This window comes from Mauremys reevesii, linkage group 5 (assembly GCF_016161935.1).
Source record: "Mauremys reevesii isolate NIE-2019 linkage group 5, ASM1616193v1, whole genome shotgun sequence".
NCBI classification, from domain to species: domain Eukaryota; kingdom Metazoa; phylum Chordata; order Testudines; family Geoemydidae; genus Mauremys; species Mauremys reevesii.
Window position 1 is genome coordinate 115,144,437 of NC_052627.1, and position 18,911 is coordinate 115,163,347.

Sequence of the window (18,911 nt, forward strand, 5' to 3'; positions counted from 1 at the left end):
TATATTGCTATCAACATGGAGACAGATGGATAGCATCTTCCGCATGGTCCTCAAAATGTACAGGGGTGAAGAGATGGAAATCAAAAGAGGAGAGAGGGTAGAGATGGAAGAAGCGGGGATAAAAAAGGGAGAGGTGACAGGAAGAGAAGGAAAGTACATAATGCGAGAACCAACAGTTCTTATAATTCCAGAGGTTCCTCTTCTGGCATTACAGATGAGACCAGATTTCCAGAAGAGCTTAGTTCCCATTTAGGGACCTAAATACCACCCAGGAAAGATTTTCAAAGGTGCTATGGACCCAATGGGCTGAGCTCCTTTGCAAATCTGGTCCTTAACACTTCTGTTATCAAGTCACTTAAACTCTCCCCCTTAGCTTTCCCATCTACACCTAAAACATAGGTCAGCCTAGCTACACTGCTCAGGGCTGCAAAAAATTTCGTGCCCTGTGCAATGTAGTTAGGTTGACCTAACCTTTGCCATAGGGCCAGCTAGGGCAACAGGCAAGTTCTTCCGTAGACCTAGCTACTGCCTTTCAAAGGGGTGGATTAAAATATTTTAACGCTAATACATATGTTGAAAAAAATAGTGTACATTTGGGTATAGTGCTTAGATCATCCACAGATACAAAGTTTGTTTTTAAAGTCATATGATGCACAGAGTACATAATCAGCAATAACCCAAATTTAGGTGATACTACAGCAACTGAAACCCCCTCCTGTGGCTGTATTAAGTGTCTATGCAACAGCAGGGCCGCAGCTCACTGGGGGTGGTGAGGGAAGATGCTTCGATCTCCAACTTTTTGTGAGACGACTTTATAAGCCCCTCCCAATCCCCACCCAAAAACTTGAGCTTATTTTACACCAAAATAAAGCCTCTCCCTCCATTCTAGGTTTTTTTTGTGCCCCTCGCTTTGGGCTTGTGTCACAGGCTGTGCCCGCGCTGGGGCTCCCCCGGGCTGCCAGGTAGGGCGCCCCCTGTCCCCCTGTCTGAACTTGGCGTTTGCTCTCAGCTGTGCGGGTTCCCTGACAAATCGCCATCGGGTGACACAGACCCGCAGAGACGGTCGCGTTCCCCGCCTCAGAGTTGCCCGGGGTCTCCCTGCTTCACCGCAGGCCCCTTCCTCCCTTGCAGCTGGGCAGCCACAGCAACCCAGGGGCCCACGCTGATCTATGCTCTCGGCCGCTCCATTAGTCTCCCCTCGCTCGGGGCCCTCCAGCCCCGGCCCTCCCCGGAGAATTCAAAATGGCGGTGGGCGGAGCTGCACAGGACAGGTACAGAACCCGGCCGCGGGGATCGGCTAGCTCCGCCCCCTCCCTCCGCGAGCCCCATCTCGCCTGGTTAAACGCTTCCCCGTCCGTCGCTCTCTCGCCGCCCATTGGCTTCTCTCGCTGGCGGGCGGGGCCAGTGAGCTGCTGGGAGGAGCGGCTGGAAAGGGAACAGCCGCAACAGAGGGGAGAGGAATAGCGTCAGCGGTGGGGGAGGAGACGCGTGTGCGGAATAGCAGACCGAGACTGCCCCCGCGGCGGAGGGGGAGCGGCGCGAAGGCGGAACAGCTGCCGAGGGGGGAGGCGCTGTTAGAACGTGCCTGTTCCCGGAAGAGCCCGGTGGTAGCTGCAGAGCAGCGCGAGCGCCCCTGCCTGTTGCCCGGCGGCTGTGTGTGTGTGTGTGTGTGTCCGGGGATGGGGGGCCTGCTCCCCGCCGCGGGTGGCTCCCTGCTGGCTGGGGCTGAGGCGCCGCGCCCCCGCTGAGCAGCCGAGCTCCCCGGGCCGGGCGGAGAATGGACCAGCCCCCGGCTGCCCCCTAGCTCCGCAGCCGCCGCTGTGGGGAGGGCTGGGCTGGGCATGGCCCGGCTGGAGGAGACCAATGGGCGGCGGAGCTACCCAGGTAAAGTCCAGCCTGGGAAGTTTTTCTCCTCTGGTGGCGCTCGGGGGCCGGGGTGGCAGGCGAGGGTGGCGCTGCCCGGGGCTGGAGGGGAGACGTGCGGTGACACCTGTGCTGCTTGCCAGCCCGGCAGTGGGAACCTGGCAGCATGGCCAGGAGCGGAGGCCAGTCAGGGCTGCTTGACGGCGGCTCTGCGTGAAAGGCCACCGCAATGTGCCCCTGCGAAACTCCCCCCGGACTGGTTCGGCAGGACCCCGCCGAGTGCTCGGCGATTTCTCTGCCTGCCTCCAAGCCTGGATGGGAGGGGCTTGGGTTTGTCAGCCGTCCCGTGAGGAGCCAGCTCGGGGAGCCACCCTCTGTCCCCTCTGTTTTCGCTTGAGAGTCAGACTTCCCGGATTCCAGTGTAGCCCCCTGTTAGTCTGTCTCAGCAAAAAAAACCGAGGAGGTTTTATGGCACCTTAGAGACTAACACATGTATTTGGGCATAAGCTTTCGTGGGCTAAAACCCACTTCATCCGATGTATGAAGTGAAAAATTCATGTGTTTATACCTGCTCCAGTATTTTTCACTTCATACATCTGAAGTGGTTTCTAGCCCATAAAAGCTTAAGCCCACATAACTTTGTTAGTCTCTAAGGTGCCACAAGGACTCCTCGGTTTTGTTTTTTATACTTCCCAGGTTCTCTCAGGCCGCTGGGTGAGGTACCTTCTGGCGCTCCTCAGTTGTTGTTTTCAGTTAGCAAGGGGAAGGTGGGGGAAGAGCGAGAACTAGTTGATACAGCTGCTCGAAAACATTCCAGACAAAACTTTTTTGGGGGTCAAAAATGGTAAAACAAATAGTGTTATGAAAAATTGTTCAATTTTCTGAATTTTTCATGCAACCCTTTTCAAAAACGTTTTTTTTTTTTGACGTGGCAAAACTAAAAATACGGATCCAGTTTGAACCCTGTCATATGGAAACATTGGTTTTCCACAAGCTCAATTGGGCTTCAAAGACTCAGGGAAATGGCACAGTACTAGAGAGTGCATGGGATATTGTTAAAGTGGTCTCTTATGATAGAGTACTGCCAATTTGACATGGCCTTATATTTGTTTTCAATAATATTGGAAAGAGCTGTACATTAGTCTTAGAACAGAGGTTTATTATAACACTGATTCATTTAAATTATTTGACATGAGGGAAAAGGGGGAAATAGTTTTAAGTCATTTAAAAACCTGTGCTTACTACCCCTTTCTCCAACCCTTAGCTGGACTTGTAAAAGTTCATGGAGTGTTGCTCAATAGCAAGCTGGTTTGTGAGGGAGGGGTTTGGCTGTGGTGGCAGAGTTTAAAAATTACTTTTTTTTTTTAAATGGAAAAAATCCTAAGTTTCTTCCATTAACGTTTTTGCAGTGATGAATGTATCCGAGACAACTTATATTCAAGTTAAAGGAATTTTTTGTTACTGGCAGTGCTGTGGTATTAACCTGTTTTCCTCCAGATCTGCTTTTACGTTCTGTTTGCCCAAAATTTCATGCTTTTACACAGTTTAAATGTATGCTGAGATCATTTGCAGTAGAGATTTCTAACACTATGTACATGAATCTGACATACTTAGTGAAACATACTACTGCCGTTTGCCTAAAGAGTGTTTCTGACGCTCTTAGAGGAGGGGTTTTCAAACTGGGGGGTCAGGACCCCTGAGGGGGTCGCAAGGTTATTACCTGGGAGGTTGTGAGCTGTCAGCCTCCACCCCAAACCCTGCTTTGCCTCCAGCATTTATGGTATTAAATATATGAAAAAAGTGTTTTTAATGTATGGGGGGGGGGGTTTGCACTCAGAGGCTTGCTATATGAAAGGAGTCACCAGTACAAAAGTTTGAGAACCACTGTCTTAGAGGAAAATATAATGTAAGCACTTTGCTGTTCAAAGATTGTATTGGTCCTAAAATACAGTAGTCATTTATTTTTCAGGCAGGATTAATGGAGGTGACTATGCAAGATCATCCAAGCTCTATCTAGTTCTTAGGGGCTTCCAAAGCAATATACAAACATTAATTCTTTGAGTACCACTAGGAAAATGAACCCTGTTCTGTAAATTAGGGATGCGGGTCAAAACAAGAAAGTTAAGTCACTTTCCCGGAGTTGCAAAGCAAATCTGTGGCAGAGCTAGGATTAGTGAACCCAAAAGACTTGACTGCATGCTTCCTGCTTTAACCAGTAGGCTACTATTTAATGAGATGTTGCATTGCTATAAGAATTGTCTTGTTCAACAGTAAAACTCTTACATTTGCAGTGTATGGCATGGGAGAACTAGACTTGTAATGAGATGTAGCCCTAACAGTTTGCCATGCTGATCATAAACGAATTAGGGATAAAGTCAGTATTGGGAGTAGCATTAGCAACAACCCTTGGAATTGTCAGTATCAATTTCCAAATGCTTTATTTATCAGACCCAGAAAACAAATATCCTTTCACTATATTAAAGCAAACAAATAACCTGGTCTGGGCACAGGCAATGTGTGTTGTTTTTTTTTAACTGACAATTGGATACTGTCTGTTGCTTTAATTGATATATTGTACAGCAAATATGACATTCTGTAGCTTTCTGCTGTATAAAACATTAAAGAAAATTGTAGTTGTACATACTTCTGCATTTGCAGATTGCATATTTAAAGCAACTCTTCCTGTTATGTTTCCTGCATAAAGAAAGTTTTAAACCAAGTGAGAACAATTGTGCTGTGCTAACCTACTTTGATTTCTCTAAGAATCAATTTACCATTTGAAAACGGTTCATCAGCCTCTTGAGCTACTGTGTTCTCTTGTTTTCAGCAAGGACATTTATTTGTAAGTATCCTGAGAAGAACCAAATGATAAAACTGCAGTGAAACTGGAGTAACAGGTCACTTTCACTTTGCTGCTGCTTGAGAAAGTACTAAGCAGCAGCAGCAGAGGCAGACATTTGGAGTTATTCATTGGGGAAGAGGGCTTAAACACATAGATTGGGAGACATACTGCAGAAAGTTGAGGGAAGGGTAGAATAGTGAGGCTTGTGGAGTGGTGAAATAACAGAAATTTTCTACCAAGGTAGGAGAGGGAATCAGAGAGAGAGTGACCAAAATATGGGTGATGTTGGGGGAAGGGGAAGGAGGAGCTTCACATGTATCAGATCAGCTAGTCAGAATGCTGTGTTTTTTGTTGTTGTTGTTAAAGACGGGGAGAGAGAATTCAAGGCAGAGTATAGTATCAGTGCTACTCTTGGAATCCCAGTGCCTTCCTCATTTCCCAGCAGAATTGGGGGAGAGGGTTGATCATGTGAGTTTTGCCCTGGACAAGGGGACCGTTCATGTTGGTCTATGGTTAGTAGGTTTAGTCATTTAGCTTTCAGGTGTCTGGTTAAGTTTCTCAGTATAGTGTAGCTACATGGATGAGTCTGAGTTAAAATTTGATTTGTTAATTAAAGGCGAAAATGTGTGTGTACATGCTAAGGAGAAACTTTTGTGCTGAGAAATAAGGAGAAACCTAATATATAGATGAGATGAGACTAAGAATGTAGGGAAGAGAAGAACAGATCTGTTCTAGAAAAGAAGAAAAATTGAAGTGGGACCAGTTTAAAAAAAAATCAGGGTCTAATTTAAGTAAGTAGGGCTGATGGAGTAAGTAGGGCTGATCAAAAAAGAACGGATAAATACCAGAAAAATCAAAATATTGTCTTACCTTAATCCACAAATGTTACTTAGTGGTATCAAGCCATCTTTATAGCTTGTTAAATGCTAGAATACTAGTGAAATTAATCAAATGTATTCAATAAACTTGTTTTTTCAGCTATTAAGTTGCTGGTCCTAGAAGTTTTAACATATTAAAATAGAAAGTTGGACGTGTTGCAATTAGTAGCATACAAACAGTGTGTTACTCCTAGGGCATGGCTACACTTGCAGCAGTAGAGTGCTTTGCGTTAAACTAGCCTTCGTAGAGTGCAGTAGGGAAAGCATTGTAGTCTGTCCACACTGACAGCACACTGGCGTGGCAACAGCCACAGAGAGCAGTGCATTGTGGTAGCTATCCCAGCATGCAAGTGGCTGCAACGTGCTTTTCAAATAAGGGGGTGGTGGTGTGTGACAGGGAGTGTGTATTGGGGGGAGGGGGAGAGAGTGGGTTTTGAGGGGGCTTGTAAGTTCAGATAGCAGCAGACCACCTCTTCCCCCCGTCTCTCTCTCTCTCTCACACACACACACACACACACACACACACACACCATTCCACAGTAATGGTTGCTTTGTCTCAAAACAGATAAGCATGATGGCTGTCAAATGGAGCTTTCAAAGGGCATATGACAAGACTTTTGGGATATTTCCTGGGGCTGATCAGAGCACAGTAATGCAACACTTCATTTACACTGACACTGGGGCACTCCAGCAGAGGCTCATCAAATGTTGTTCTGCTTGCCGAGGTGGAGAACCAGGAGCGCTCTAGCCTGGAGTCAGAGCGCTCTATGTGCCTTGCCAGTGTGGATGGGGAGTGAGCTAGTGCACGTGGGGTTCCTTTAATGTGCTGCAACTGGCAAGTGTAGCCAAGCCTCTGTTTGTTTAAATTGCGGAGGATGTGACTGTGGGAGGCAGTGTGGCAATGTGTTTTTTGATCCTATCTACTAGTTTTAGGGTGTGTCTATGTTAGGAAGAAGGTGTGTTGATATGTAGTAACTCCAGGTAAAATCTTAGTGAAGGCAAGGCCCTATGTAGTTCTCACACATTAATAGGTCAAGGTAAACACTAGGGAGTGGAATCCTTACTATTATACATTACTAGTGGGTATGTCTAGTGTATAAGCACTGGCGCAGCTGTGGCACTGCAGCTCTGTGGCTATAGTGTAGACACTTGATACAGCCATGGGAGTCGCTTTCCCATCACTATAGTAAATCCACCCTGTGGAGGTGGTAGCTACGTTAATGGAATAATTTTTCTGTCAATCTAGCAATATATACACCAGGGCTTAGATCAGCTTAATATGTCAGAGGGCTTGGCTACACTTGCAGGTGTGCAGCGCTGGGAGTTAAAGCTGTCTTCGTACAGCTGTGTAGGGAAAGCGCTGGAGTGTGGCCACAGTGACAGCTACCAGTGCTGCAGTGTGGCCACATTTGTAGCATTTGCAGCGGTGTTGGGAGTGGTGCATTATGGGCAGCTATCCCAGCGTTCAAGTGGCTGCAACGTGCTTTTCAAAAGAGTGGGGTGGGGTGGAGTGTGACAGGGAGAGAGAGAGAGAGTGGATTTTTGGAGCTGACACTGTGTCAGCTCTCTGCCTTGCAAATTCCGACCACTTCCCCCACCCCTTATTCACTCTTAAATGCAAATAGCCTTCAGACCACATAAGCAGCTGCTCTGACGGACTCTCTCCCACCGCCTTCCTCCCTCCTCCCCGCCGTGCTGTTTCTCTCCTCAAGCAAACACTAGCTGTGGACATTCATCCCCCTGCCTGCCGCATTCACTGCAAACAGTAGCTGTTTGTTTTTTAGATAAGCAGCTCCGGGAGCCCCGAGTTCACAACAAAACAAAGAGAGGCATCATAACAAAACAAAGAGAGTTCTTTAGCTAAAAACATTATGGGAAAATTCAGGAGGTCAGTTACAGCGTAGTAAGATTAATCACTGTTCACACTGGCACTCCAGCGCTGCAGCACCAGCGCTGCAGTCGTTATTCCCCAGGCAGAGGTGGAGTACAGCCAGCGCTGTAGCCAGGGAGATACAGCACTGTAGGTGCCTTGCAAGTGTGGACGGTAAGTGAGTTGCAGTGCTGTAAAGCCGCCACCAACAGCGCTGCAACTCTCCAGTGTAGCCAAGCCCTTAGAGGAATGTGAATTGTTCCCATCCCATAGCAATGTAGCTAGTTGTACCTAAGTTTTAGGTGTAGACCAGGCCAGTGTTAAGAAGTTAATACTAGAGTGTTTTGTATTTACTAGTATTTTTCCTCATGTTCGTTATCTTGAGCTATCTTTTTTTTTTTTTTTTAAAGGTAGGATACAGCTTGTTTCCAAGGGAAGACAAAGGCCTTAGTCTTTGGGCTAGTAGGACTAGCCTAATCTTTTCAAGCCCTGAAAATACAACAAAATAGCCACAATAAACAAGTCTTGGGGAAAGCACAGGACAAGTTAAATCCCACAATCTTGGTAATATTCACTTTTGTTTCTTTTAACTGACAAATTAGCTTATTAAATATGATGTCCTATAGCAAAAGGAATGGCCAGTTGATGCATTGGTTGATTTGAATGTATAAAATTTAGTTGGCTTTTAGAACTTTGGGAATTTTCTTAAAGTAACAACTGTTCTTTTTAAAATGCAACAAAACAAATGATCTCTCTAAAAGACAGGAAAAGCCTTAAGTATTGACCTATACTTAAATGACAGCATGTTAAGGGAAATATAAAAGCGGGGTGGACTGGAAAGAAACAAAGTTGATTTGCTTAATAAGTTAAATTTAAGTTGAATGGCATAAATATTTCTTCACACAGTTGATATTTTCCCGGCAGATGTCAAGAAATCGACAGAAGAATGCAGCTTAAATTTGGGCCAAGATTTAAATGTTGTGGGGGAAAAAAGCTTTATAACTGCCCCAAACCAATAAATATTCAATGGACAAAAAACACATTAAGACTGCTTGGTAGTATGTCATCCCCATGCAGAACATTGAATTGAGCATGCAACCTTAGCTATGCCCCATTAACACACATTCCTTTACTCTCATGGTACGTCTTCACTACCGGCCGGATCGGCGGGTAGCAATCGATTTCTCGGGGATCGATATATCTCGTCTCATCTAGACGCGATACATCAATCCCCGAACGCGCTCCTGTCGACTCCGGAACTCCACCAATGCGAACGGCGGTAGCGGAGTCGACATGGGGAGCCACAGACGTCGATCCCGCGCTGTGAGGACGGTAAGTAATTCGATCTAAGGTACTTCGACTTCAGCTACGCTATTCACGTAGCTGAAGTTGCGTATCTTAGATCAATTCCCCCCCTCCCCCTCCCCCCCCCCCCCATTGTAGACCTGCCCTCACTTTAGCAACTGTGAGGTTGGCAAAGGAGCTGAGAAGCTTGTACAACCCATTCACTCTCACCTACAGGATTCAATCTAATGCTATTAAAAGACAGAAAGTTGTAGGGAGATTGCATACGCATACCTTCCTGCTGTTTCCTTGGAGCTGGCAGTAACCAGTGGTAATTTATTTGCATATACTCTAGGTGCAGTCAGTATGTTAGAGCATGTCTTCACTGACAACATTAAAGTGCTGCTGCAGCAGTGCTCTCCCCGTGCTCTAAAAAAACTCACCTCCACAAGGGGAATAGCTACCAGCACTGGGTACTCTGTCTACACTGACACTTTACAGCGCTGAAACTTTCAGCGCTCATGGGGGGTGTTTTTTCACACCCCTGAGTGAGAAAGTTGCAGCATTGTAAAGTGCCAGTGTAGACAAGTCCTTAGGTGTACCTAAGTTAAATGGTGGAGGCAGTAGTTAGGTAGTCTTGGTAAAGGTGTGTTTTGGAGTATGTAGGGGATTGGTGGTGCACTGTCACAGGTAGGGAGTGCCATGCCTCCCTCATCTGAGTTCCCAACCTCTCTCGCCTATCTATTCATCCATCTGGCCACATAATCCTTTTACCTTAGCTGCAGCCCCAGACACCTCTTCTCCACCCCCAATACCTTCTCCCAGGAAAGATTCAAATCTCTTTCTGCCCCCAAAATACTTTGATTACACTCCTCCTCCCCCAACTAAATAGCCACTCATGACTCTCAAATTGCAGCAACCTCCAGCCACTCTGTTCAAAACTCCTTTTGTCTTAGGTGGGTTAATTTATCCTTAGATATGTTAAAGAAGGGTGAGTTCACGACCATCAATAGGTCTGTGTTTCATCCAGTTGTTAGTAGCTCTTAGTTTAACAGTACAAAGCAGCAGAAGGAAATTGGGTTTTTTTGGGAGGGGCCTCTGTAACTTGGAAACTCCTAAATCAAATGACCTTAAATTTGCATTACTTAGGCTGCCCTGTGCCTCCATGAGGTACACCAAATTTCAAAGCAATCTGAGTAACTATTTGGATTGTAGCAACCTTGCAAGAATCGAGATTAAAGCATATAAATTGGTGGGAATGGAAACCCTCCAGCTGTTTTTCTGTAATGGTGCCTGTGCAGTGTAAAAAGACAAAACAATATTTTTTTCCCCTAAATAGTCTCAAATTTGTTCCCCTGAAGACTTAGTGGGTGCCATGCACTACCTTGGGTAAAACTTGACAGTTTGAGACCATTCAGACTCAGATCACGTAAATAGTTTGATCTTTAGCTCTGGGGAAAAAACAAAAATCCTGCCAAGAAGCTTTTGAAAAAATGGCTAGGGGAGAGAGGCATATATCTCCAGAACTCATAGATCTCAACTGACTCCAAATTTAGATCACTAAGCCTATCCTGCACCCTCCTGTGGCATAGCAAATTTAAAAGAAATCAGTTTGTGTACATTGATCTGAGAGAATTGAAAAGGTCCAGTTTATACTGATGTTGTGATGGAACTTAACTCAGTGGTGCTCCTGTGTCACTGTGAAGCTTTCTTGACATCTTAAGAGTCCATTGAAAACATCTCTTTTGAAATCCCCATCATGGAAGCACTGAAAGTGAAACTGACAATGCTGAATTTTCACTTTACATGCTGAGAGAAGTATACAGAGTAAAGACTATAAGTAATGACAAGGACCTAGTTTTTAAGATAAACATGTTCACTTCTAGTAACCTAAGTTATAAACAAAGTGCTTTACGTTGTAACTAACATATGATTCAGTTACCAGTGCCTCTCTACCTCAGTTACTTGGTTTTATTCTTTGTGTATGATTTTTCCCTAGGTACTGTGTGACAGCTACATGATAGTAATTAGTTCTTTAATAAGAGACTTTTTGAAGTGTTTAATAAAAACAAACTGTTCTTTCCTTTTACTAGTTACCAATTGGACCAAGATGACTGATGTAAATGTATCCAACTCCTTAAATGGTTTGAGCTTGATGGGAATTCTGGACACCAAAGTGGGCAACAGTATCCAGAATCTTCAAAACTTGAATTCAAGGGCCCCAAGAGCACTCTCTTTGCCTGAGTATGGACCTAGCCAGCACTCTAGTTCTTTAGAAGATAGCCATAGCCTTAAATCTGTAGATTCTGGTATTCCAATTCTAGAAATAGGGAATCCGGAGCCTGTTCACTGCAGTGTATTAAATATGAAGAGAAAACAGTCTGAGTCAGAAATCATGCCTGAGAGAACTTTTCAGAGTGCATGCATGCTGCTGTCTTATGTGCCTCCACTTTCTTTGGATGCTGAACATGAACACAGTGTACGAAAGTCCTCAACTTTTCCAAGAACTGGATATGACACGGTGAAACTATACAGTCCAACTTCCAAAGCTCTGAACCGAAGTGATGATATCTCAGTCTGTAGTGTGTCTAGTCTCAGCACAGAACTGTCAACAACTTTATCTGTTAGCAATGAGGACATTTTGGACTTCATGGTCACAAGCAGCTCAAGTGCAATAGTGACCCTGGAGACTGATGAAGTGCAGTTTTCAGATGTTACATTGAATTCCACTAAGGAGACCAATGATCAAAGCCAGCAGGCGTATTGTCAAGAAGCAGATGTGGACAGTAAGTTGAAAATATTGGGACCCTTCTCTAGCTTCTTTGCCAGGTAATTGGATTTTGATATTTAAGAAAAAAGTTAAAGCGTTCTGACTATGTATTGGGGTCTAGGAGGTGCTTAAGGGGTTTTATGGTAAGGAGTTACACCTTCAGCTAACAATTCTAGTTCCTCTGGGTATCAAGATTAGTGCCATCTTTCTGCTCTGCCTGAGTAGGCCAGAGCTGCGCATGGCTGACACACTGCAGTGGTTAAAATTCTGTGCTCTGTGGTTGGGATCCACAGAAGCTTGAACTCTGCACATGAAGTGAATGAAGGTGGAACTCTTCTTTCCAGCTGTGTTTAAAGGGGGGAAGCAAGGTTCTGGGGGAAAGGGCTCTGAACTGGACCCCAGGAGATCTGGATTTTCTTCCTGGCTTTGCCATTGACTTACTGTATGACCTTGGGTAAGTCACTAAACATCATATGTCTTGGTTTCCCTGTCAGCTAGATTAAGAGGATACTTGCCTACTGTTGTAAAGCACTTGGAGGTCTAGGGATAGAAAATGTTCTAGCAGTGCTAAGTAGTTTATTAATATTAAATGTAAACACATTCCACTTAAAGTGTTTGACAAATATTTAGACTTTATTTTGTTTGACTTAAGGTTATCAGTTCACTGATAAGGTGACAAATGACTCAGGATATGATTTAGTCACAGAGGTCATGGATTCCATGACTTTAATGAACCTCCATGACTGCTTCAGCTTCAGCCCCACCCCTCCCGCACAGGGCTCAGGCTTCAGTCTCCCCAGTGGTCAGCCCCCACTCCTATGATGATTTTAGTAAAAGTCATGGTGGGCTTTTGTGAATTTTTGTTTATTGCCTGTGACCTGTCCATGACTTTTATTAAAAATAGCCATGACACAATCATAACCTTATGACCAGTGGTGTTTAAACTGCTCATCCTTGCTATCAAGATTAGGAAACAATACTGTTGACCATCTCACTCGCTTGTGTCTTTATAATGGGAAAATGCCGAGACCAGAGTTAGAATGTGGAACTTGAGCACTTAATTATTGAAATGGCAACATCTGGGGCATCACTGAAGCAGTTACATTTCTGAAAGGCTGCCCTGGCTTCCTACATTAAAAATAATGTATTTAAACTGATATTTCTTATCAAGCAAGTAGAGCTAGTACCCAAAAAAGTCATGTGCCATCTTAAATAATTCTTTTGTTTAATGGAACACATGATGATTTTTCTGTACTAGCTCTACTTGCTTGATAAGAAATATCAGTTTAAATACATTTTTGAAGCAAGTTGTCTAGTATGGTGTAGAATTCAAATCAGTTATTGCTTGGTGGTAGTTTCTGTGTTCTGCAGCTTTAGCTATAAAAAGCCAGTTTTGCCTATCGGATTATTTCAATGAACCGCTTACTCTTTATTTAAACTTCTCTATTTGCCGAAAGAAAAGACTGATGAAACACTGACAGAACAATCATTTCTGTTACTTCTCTGAAAGAGTGTCTTAATGGAGGGGAAAAAGAAACAAAAGCTGTTGATTTAGAACTATTAAACTGACCGCTAAATGGCAGCTTAGAGAACAATGTCTTAACAATAAAATAATTTTGAAGTTCCAGTATATTTGAGTACTCCAATATGGGTATGTCTACACTTGAAACTTCAAAGTGCTGCCACGGGAGCATTCCCGCTTTGAAGTGCGAATGTGGTAGAGAGCTCTCCCAGCGCTTCTGGATAATCCACCTCCATGAGGGGAATAGCTCTGAGCGCTGCAGGCGTGGCTCCCAGTGCTCAGAGCCTGTCTACACTAATGCTTTAAAGCACTCAAACTTGCTGCGTTCGGGGGGCGGGGGGTGATTTTTCACCCCCCTGAGCCAGCAAGTTAGGGTGCTATAAAATGTAAGTGTAGACAAGCCCTTACATTAAAATGATTAAAATCAGCAAGTGGGGAAACCTTGATTTAAATAGATTTTAATCTTGTTTTGCACTGGTGCTCTGTAGTTTATCTTGCTAAAGAAAGTTTGATTCTCTTTGGTTACAGTACTAACCAAGGTTCTCTCACCATGAAAGAGAAACTGAGTTTTTAACTTCTACTCAGCTTCTCAAATTGGAATGAACTGATCTTTGAATTGAACTAGTTGTTGCATAAACTGAAATTAAACAAATATTCTCTGTACATCTGCAGAAGAGACTACTGTTATCAAAAGGTGGTTTAGCACTTCACCTGGAACCAGAGCTTGCTGTTTAGCCATCAACTTTTACCAGTTCAATTAACTTTCTTTAAAATGTTGGCAGCAAAAATAAATACTCAAGCAGTACTTTATCTTTAAATTATTTTAATAGGCTATAGGAAGTTTTTGCATTAACATAGGTTGTCATAATTTCAAATTCAATTTTAGTTGGTTTTAATAGTTAAATCTGTATTTAATTTACATTTTTAAATCTTTTTAAAAGCACATTTTTATCTACCCTCATTGAAAGCAAAACTGACACCTTTGGTATTCCCTAAAAGGGAAATATATTTCAACAAAGTACCATATCGTGTCTAACAGGTAACTTCTTACACTGAGGGATACCACCAGGAGTGCATATGAGACTCAGTTCAGCATAGAAGCAAAGTAATCCATCTGTCTACTGCTCTTATTCCTTCCCTTAACTGGGGGTCGCTTTCATATGGCTCAGGCAAGTAGAAACCTTTTGAACTTGTCTGCTTCACCTGAAAGAGCCCTGAAAACCTTATTTACTGGTTGGATCATGCTGTCACTTGCCTTATTAGAAGTTGTCCGTACGGCCTTGCCTCTTTCACACAGCATTCCTGTGTGCACATTCAACCTATTTGTCCACTTCCCAGCTATCTCAACCATATTTCCCAAGCACTTAATGCTGTATGTCATGCCTTTGTAGGCACTTAGACACACAGTTCCTCTCTTTATTTTTCTTTTTGTGTAACTATATCTAATGAACCTGCAGAGGTTTTTAAACCTTGGTGGAACTACCTCAATGAGGCATTCCTTTATATGTGGATTTGGAAAAATCAACCTAACAGCAAGGGATCTTGTAGTGTTGTGTGAATGGCACCCTGGTGCTAACTTTCCTCTGTTCCCTACAGTGCAGAAACACATGCTACCTTGGAGACCACTGATATTGAGGCATCTGTTAGAGGTTCTAGTAAGTGCTTGCCTTGGAAAGAGTCTGCTCCACAGCTTCAGTTCTTTGTTTCCTTGGAGATTTATCCAGCTCTCTGAGAAATAAGATGTAACTGTTCAAGAGACTCGATTTTTATTCAGTTAATTTGCTGGGAGTCAGGAGGGAGTATCATGTATTTCTTGTACAGGGTAGGTTGCAGGGCTGCTACTTGCAGGTCAGGCTTTTGTATTAGATATGAACTGACTACAGAGCTTCCTTCTCAAGGAGAGATACCAGAGATGTGTCTTCCGTAGGATTCTTTTATGTACTGCCAGGTATGGGTGAAATTGGCTTAAATAAGTACTTTATATACTTGATGACCATAAGCCGGTTTGTTTATAAGCTGACCCCCCCCCCCCCGATGGATAAGTAAAAATGGAAATTTTTTATAACCTGTTCATAAGCCGACCCTATAATTCAGGGGTCAGCAAACTTTTGCTTCTGGACCATCAGGATAAGCCGCTGGTGGACCAAGATGGTTTATTTACCTCAAGTGTCCGCAGGCATGGAGGTAAACCTAAGTAAACAAAGTATCCTGGCTCGCCAGCTGCTTATCCTGACTGGATGGGGCAGCAACTGGTGGGGAAATTTTTCGGGAGGGAGAAGCTGGGAGTCAGGGGAGTAACCCCTGTGACCACCCCCTCATGACCCCACCCCTAGCCTGGGACCTCCACACTCTCCCCTTCCCACCTTATCTGGGAAGGGCCAGGGGAGGATGTCTCTGACCTGGCTGGAGCTGCTCTGGCACTGTCCATTTAGTCCACTCAATTCCTTCTTTGGGGGCTGCAAGGGAAGGTCACACCAGTATCCCTAATCCAGTCTGGGGATGTCTTCTGAAGGGGATATCTGGGCCAAAGCCTTCTACTCCTTGGGCACACTTGTTCCCCATTCACAGTGCCACCCTGCTCTAGCAGTGAGCTCTCCATTCACAGCAAGCTGCAGCATGAGGGTTTCATAGTCCCTCCCCCCATTTCCTGTTGATAGCAGCCAAGGGAATGCTGGGAAATGTAGTTCTTTCCCTGCTCCAGGGCTGGCTCTATAGCAGCGGTCCCCAACAGCCCGCCAGATGAAGGACCGTGGCAGCAGTCGAGCATCCGCTGAAATGCTGCCAAGTTTCGGCGGCGATGCCTCTTGATGACGTCGCTTGTCGGCGGCAAGCGGCATCATCGAGAGACGTCGCTGCCGAAATGCCGAATGCTCGACCGCTGCCTGTAGGCAGGGAGCTAACCAAGGAACTACAGCTCCCAGGGCCCCCTGTTGGTTCTCAGCTCCCAGGCTGGATCCCTGCCGGCTGCCGCCCCTGCAAATGGGCTGCCCCAAGCACCTGCTTGCTTTGCTGGTGCCTAGAGCCGCTCCTGTATGTGCCTATTGTCCTATCTGGTTGAGCTCCCTCTGTTGTGATGGGATCCAAATGCTGAATCCTATGTGCTCTTAACTTGCTGGAGCTGTGCAGAGTTTTCAGCACTGTCCCTGGCTTTGGACCTGTAGGCATGCACACCAGGCGTGGACCTCATGTCTGACACCCTGGTAGCAGTGGGGACCCTATACCCTGAAACTAGTGCCACCTCTCCAGCAGCTTTTGAATATTCCCCACTGAATTCTACCAGAGGTCTGAGCCTTCCAGTTTACCTATTCAGGGGCATGCAATAATGAAAGCAAACAGACACGTGGATGGACTTTTACCCAGGATTCTGAAATGCCATTGCCCTTTGTTTAGATAGCAAGAGAAATACAAATGTATACAAAACAGTACAGACACCTATATGCATTTCCCTATCTCTGGGTTCCTCACCACTCTGGAACATTCTTTGGGCTTCTGCAGAGTCCTCTGGTATGTTCGGGATCCTTGTCTTGCAGCTTGTGGCTTCTTTTCAGAATCAGGGAGCCTTTCTAGATCACCTAACTCTTTGCTCACAGCTGACCCCCAAATTGAGTTGAATTCCCTGGCTAGGAAAGCATGTCCATCTCTTCCTCTTTCCTGCCAAAAGCTTCCCACGTCTGCTTCAATCTTCCTTCAAGTTTGTTCCTCGGGCTTCAGCTAACGTATTGTCACAGAAGCATCTTGGGACATTACCCACCGTACAGTCTGGACTGATGGACAGCTGTGTCCCTATGTTTTTCCAACCTGGTGTCTTTTTACCCAGCTTCACTGTGAGAGTAACCACTCCTGGTCTGCTAACGCACAGCCTCCAGCATGTAAATCACTCCTACCTATATTGTATGAGTATACATTACAGGATAATATCAGCAAACTTCCAGTCCCAGATTTTCCCCAGAAGTGTGCATCTTGTACTGGACAATACAAGCTCATATTAAGTGTCATTTATTAATTAAAAAAACTGTATGCACAAATATTGTTATGCTAAATAAAGCTTCCCAAACATTTCAAGCCAAACATACTGGTTTAGATAGAAAAATAATGAAGCAAATTTATTAACTACAGAAAGATTACGTGACTATGAGTAATGAGGCATATAAGTAAGAATTGGTTACAAATCAATTAAAAGTAAAACACAACTAACACCTTACTTAACAAGCTAAGTGAATACCACCACATATTCCAGCGTTCTTACTGGCTGAACCTCCTTGAGTCAGGATCCCTGCCCCCCACCCCAGCCCCAGCCAGTGCTGATTCCTTTGCTCTTCAGGTGCTGATGATGCTGTGGGTAGAGAGCAAGGATGTCTGCCCTCTCTTCTTATAGCCATTTCTCTTGCACAAGAATCATCTTCAGCTGATGTTAAGGAGACAAAGTCTGAGTGGCCAGAAACCTTACGCTGCTTCTTTGTCAAAATGTACCTCTTTCTTTCTGAAGAATGTCCATTTGATCTTGTTGACACCTGGCTGAGGCACTGACTAGTCATTTTGTCTCTGGGGAACTTATTTGTGACTGCCCTCCAGAACAGGTTGGAACATGTCTTGATAATATCATACAGTGAGATCTTGTATCTTTACATACAATGTTGCCACACATTTTACCAGGACAATAATCAGCAAATCATGAGCTTTCAAATGACACCTTCCACAGTATGCTTTGTACAAAATTTAACATAGTCTTGTAAAGGGGGTGAACATAGGGGTACAGATTGTCACAGCTTCCATCTAAATAGGAAGGATCTCAGAACTCACCCTTTTGTATGTGGTCTGGGAGAGACTTGCTACAGTCCTGTCAGCAAACTGTGGATTCTATATCCCTACAGAGGCATTCCATGATGCAACAAGTTCATAACATCAACCAGATTGACAAGCTGTACTCAGAAAATTGTCTAAATTGTCAGACTCTCCATCATGGCTCACTGGAAGTGAACTATTTTAAAAGTAGGCATGTCTGAGACCTAAGTAGCATTTTAGTGGGAAAACCTAATGTCTTTGGTAAAATCTGAGACATTATAACTGCTATTCCTATGTGATTTCTGGTATTTTCTTTTCTCAGACCATTATGATACATATTTCATAATTATTTTAAAGTAAGAAGAAATAATGCTAGAATAAGCATTTCCATTGTTAGATGCGTTTGAGACCCACCCCCCTTTTTCTTTTTCTGTAGCTCAATATGAATAGTGTAGAAGGCATTGAACATTTAATGCAGAAGAGACTGAGAGCTCAACACCTACACACAATGGCTTGGTCTACACTTGCAAGTTTTTTCTCCAAAAGACAGCTTTTGGCAATGAAACAGCAGTGGTGTACATACTGTAAAGTCACTTTTTGCCATGAAACTCCTCAGTTGCAGCGCTGTAATAAAGCCACCTTGAGGAAAGTGATAAGGCTTTTTGTGCAAAGGTTTTATCACCAAAGTGCCAGCGTAAACACCTTGCTTGCTTTTATGGGTGTAATTGCCCCCCGGAGGTGTCCCACAATGCCTGCAGTGACAGCTCTGCTTATTGTTTTGAACTCGGCAGCCCTGCAGGCATGCGCCCCTCCCCTTTCAAAACTCCATTCTGACAGCCAGGGTGCTGTGCTGCTCTGCTCCGGGACACACAGAGTAAGTAGTTAACGTGGAATGCTCCTGCTGTCTCCCACACTACAAACACACAGGTAAACACACACGCAGGGGTGTGTGTGTGAGAGAGAGAGGCTGTGCTGTGCAAAGTCAGGGAGGGAGGTGGGGGTTGATGTCAGGGGTTTTCCCTCTCCCTGCCTCAGGACAGGTTGCTTTGGGCAGCTGCCTGAACTTGGGAAACAGCATGCCAGCACACACACTCTCTCAC

At 44.6% G+C, this 18,911-nt stretch overlaps 1 protein-coding gene across 7 annotated transcripts in view; it reads left to right on the forward strand.

The window, feature by feature from the left end:
* The first annotated feature begins 1,364 nt into the window (after window positions 1-1,364).
* The window catches only part of TBC1D14 (TBC1 domain family member 14), a 103,859-nt gene continuing 86,312 nt past the window's right edge, over window positions 1,365-18,911 (forward strand). For 2 of the 7 annotated variants that reach the window (XR_005598966.1, XR_005598967.1), the window contains exons 1-2: window positions 1,365-1,884; window positions 10,831-11,566. Coding sequence is in view for 4 of the 7 variants with exons in the window: in XM_039539773.1 (XP_039395707.1) it covers window positions 1,842-1,884; window positions 10,831-11,566 (779 nt within the window). In the remaining 3 variants the exon portion in view is untranslated. Of the gene's footprint in view, window positions 1,885-4,687; window positions 4,706-7,863; window positions 8,018-10,830; window positions 11,567-18,911 lie in introns of those variants that run through there. The other 5 variants (XM_039539775.1, XM_039539777.1, XM_039539776.1 and 2 more) reach the window with 5 other exon arrangements.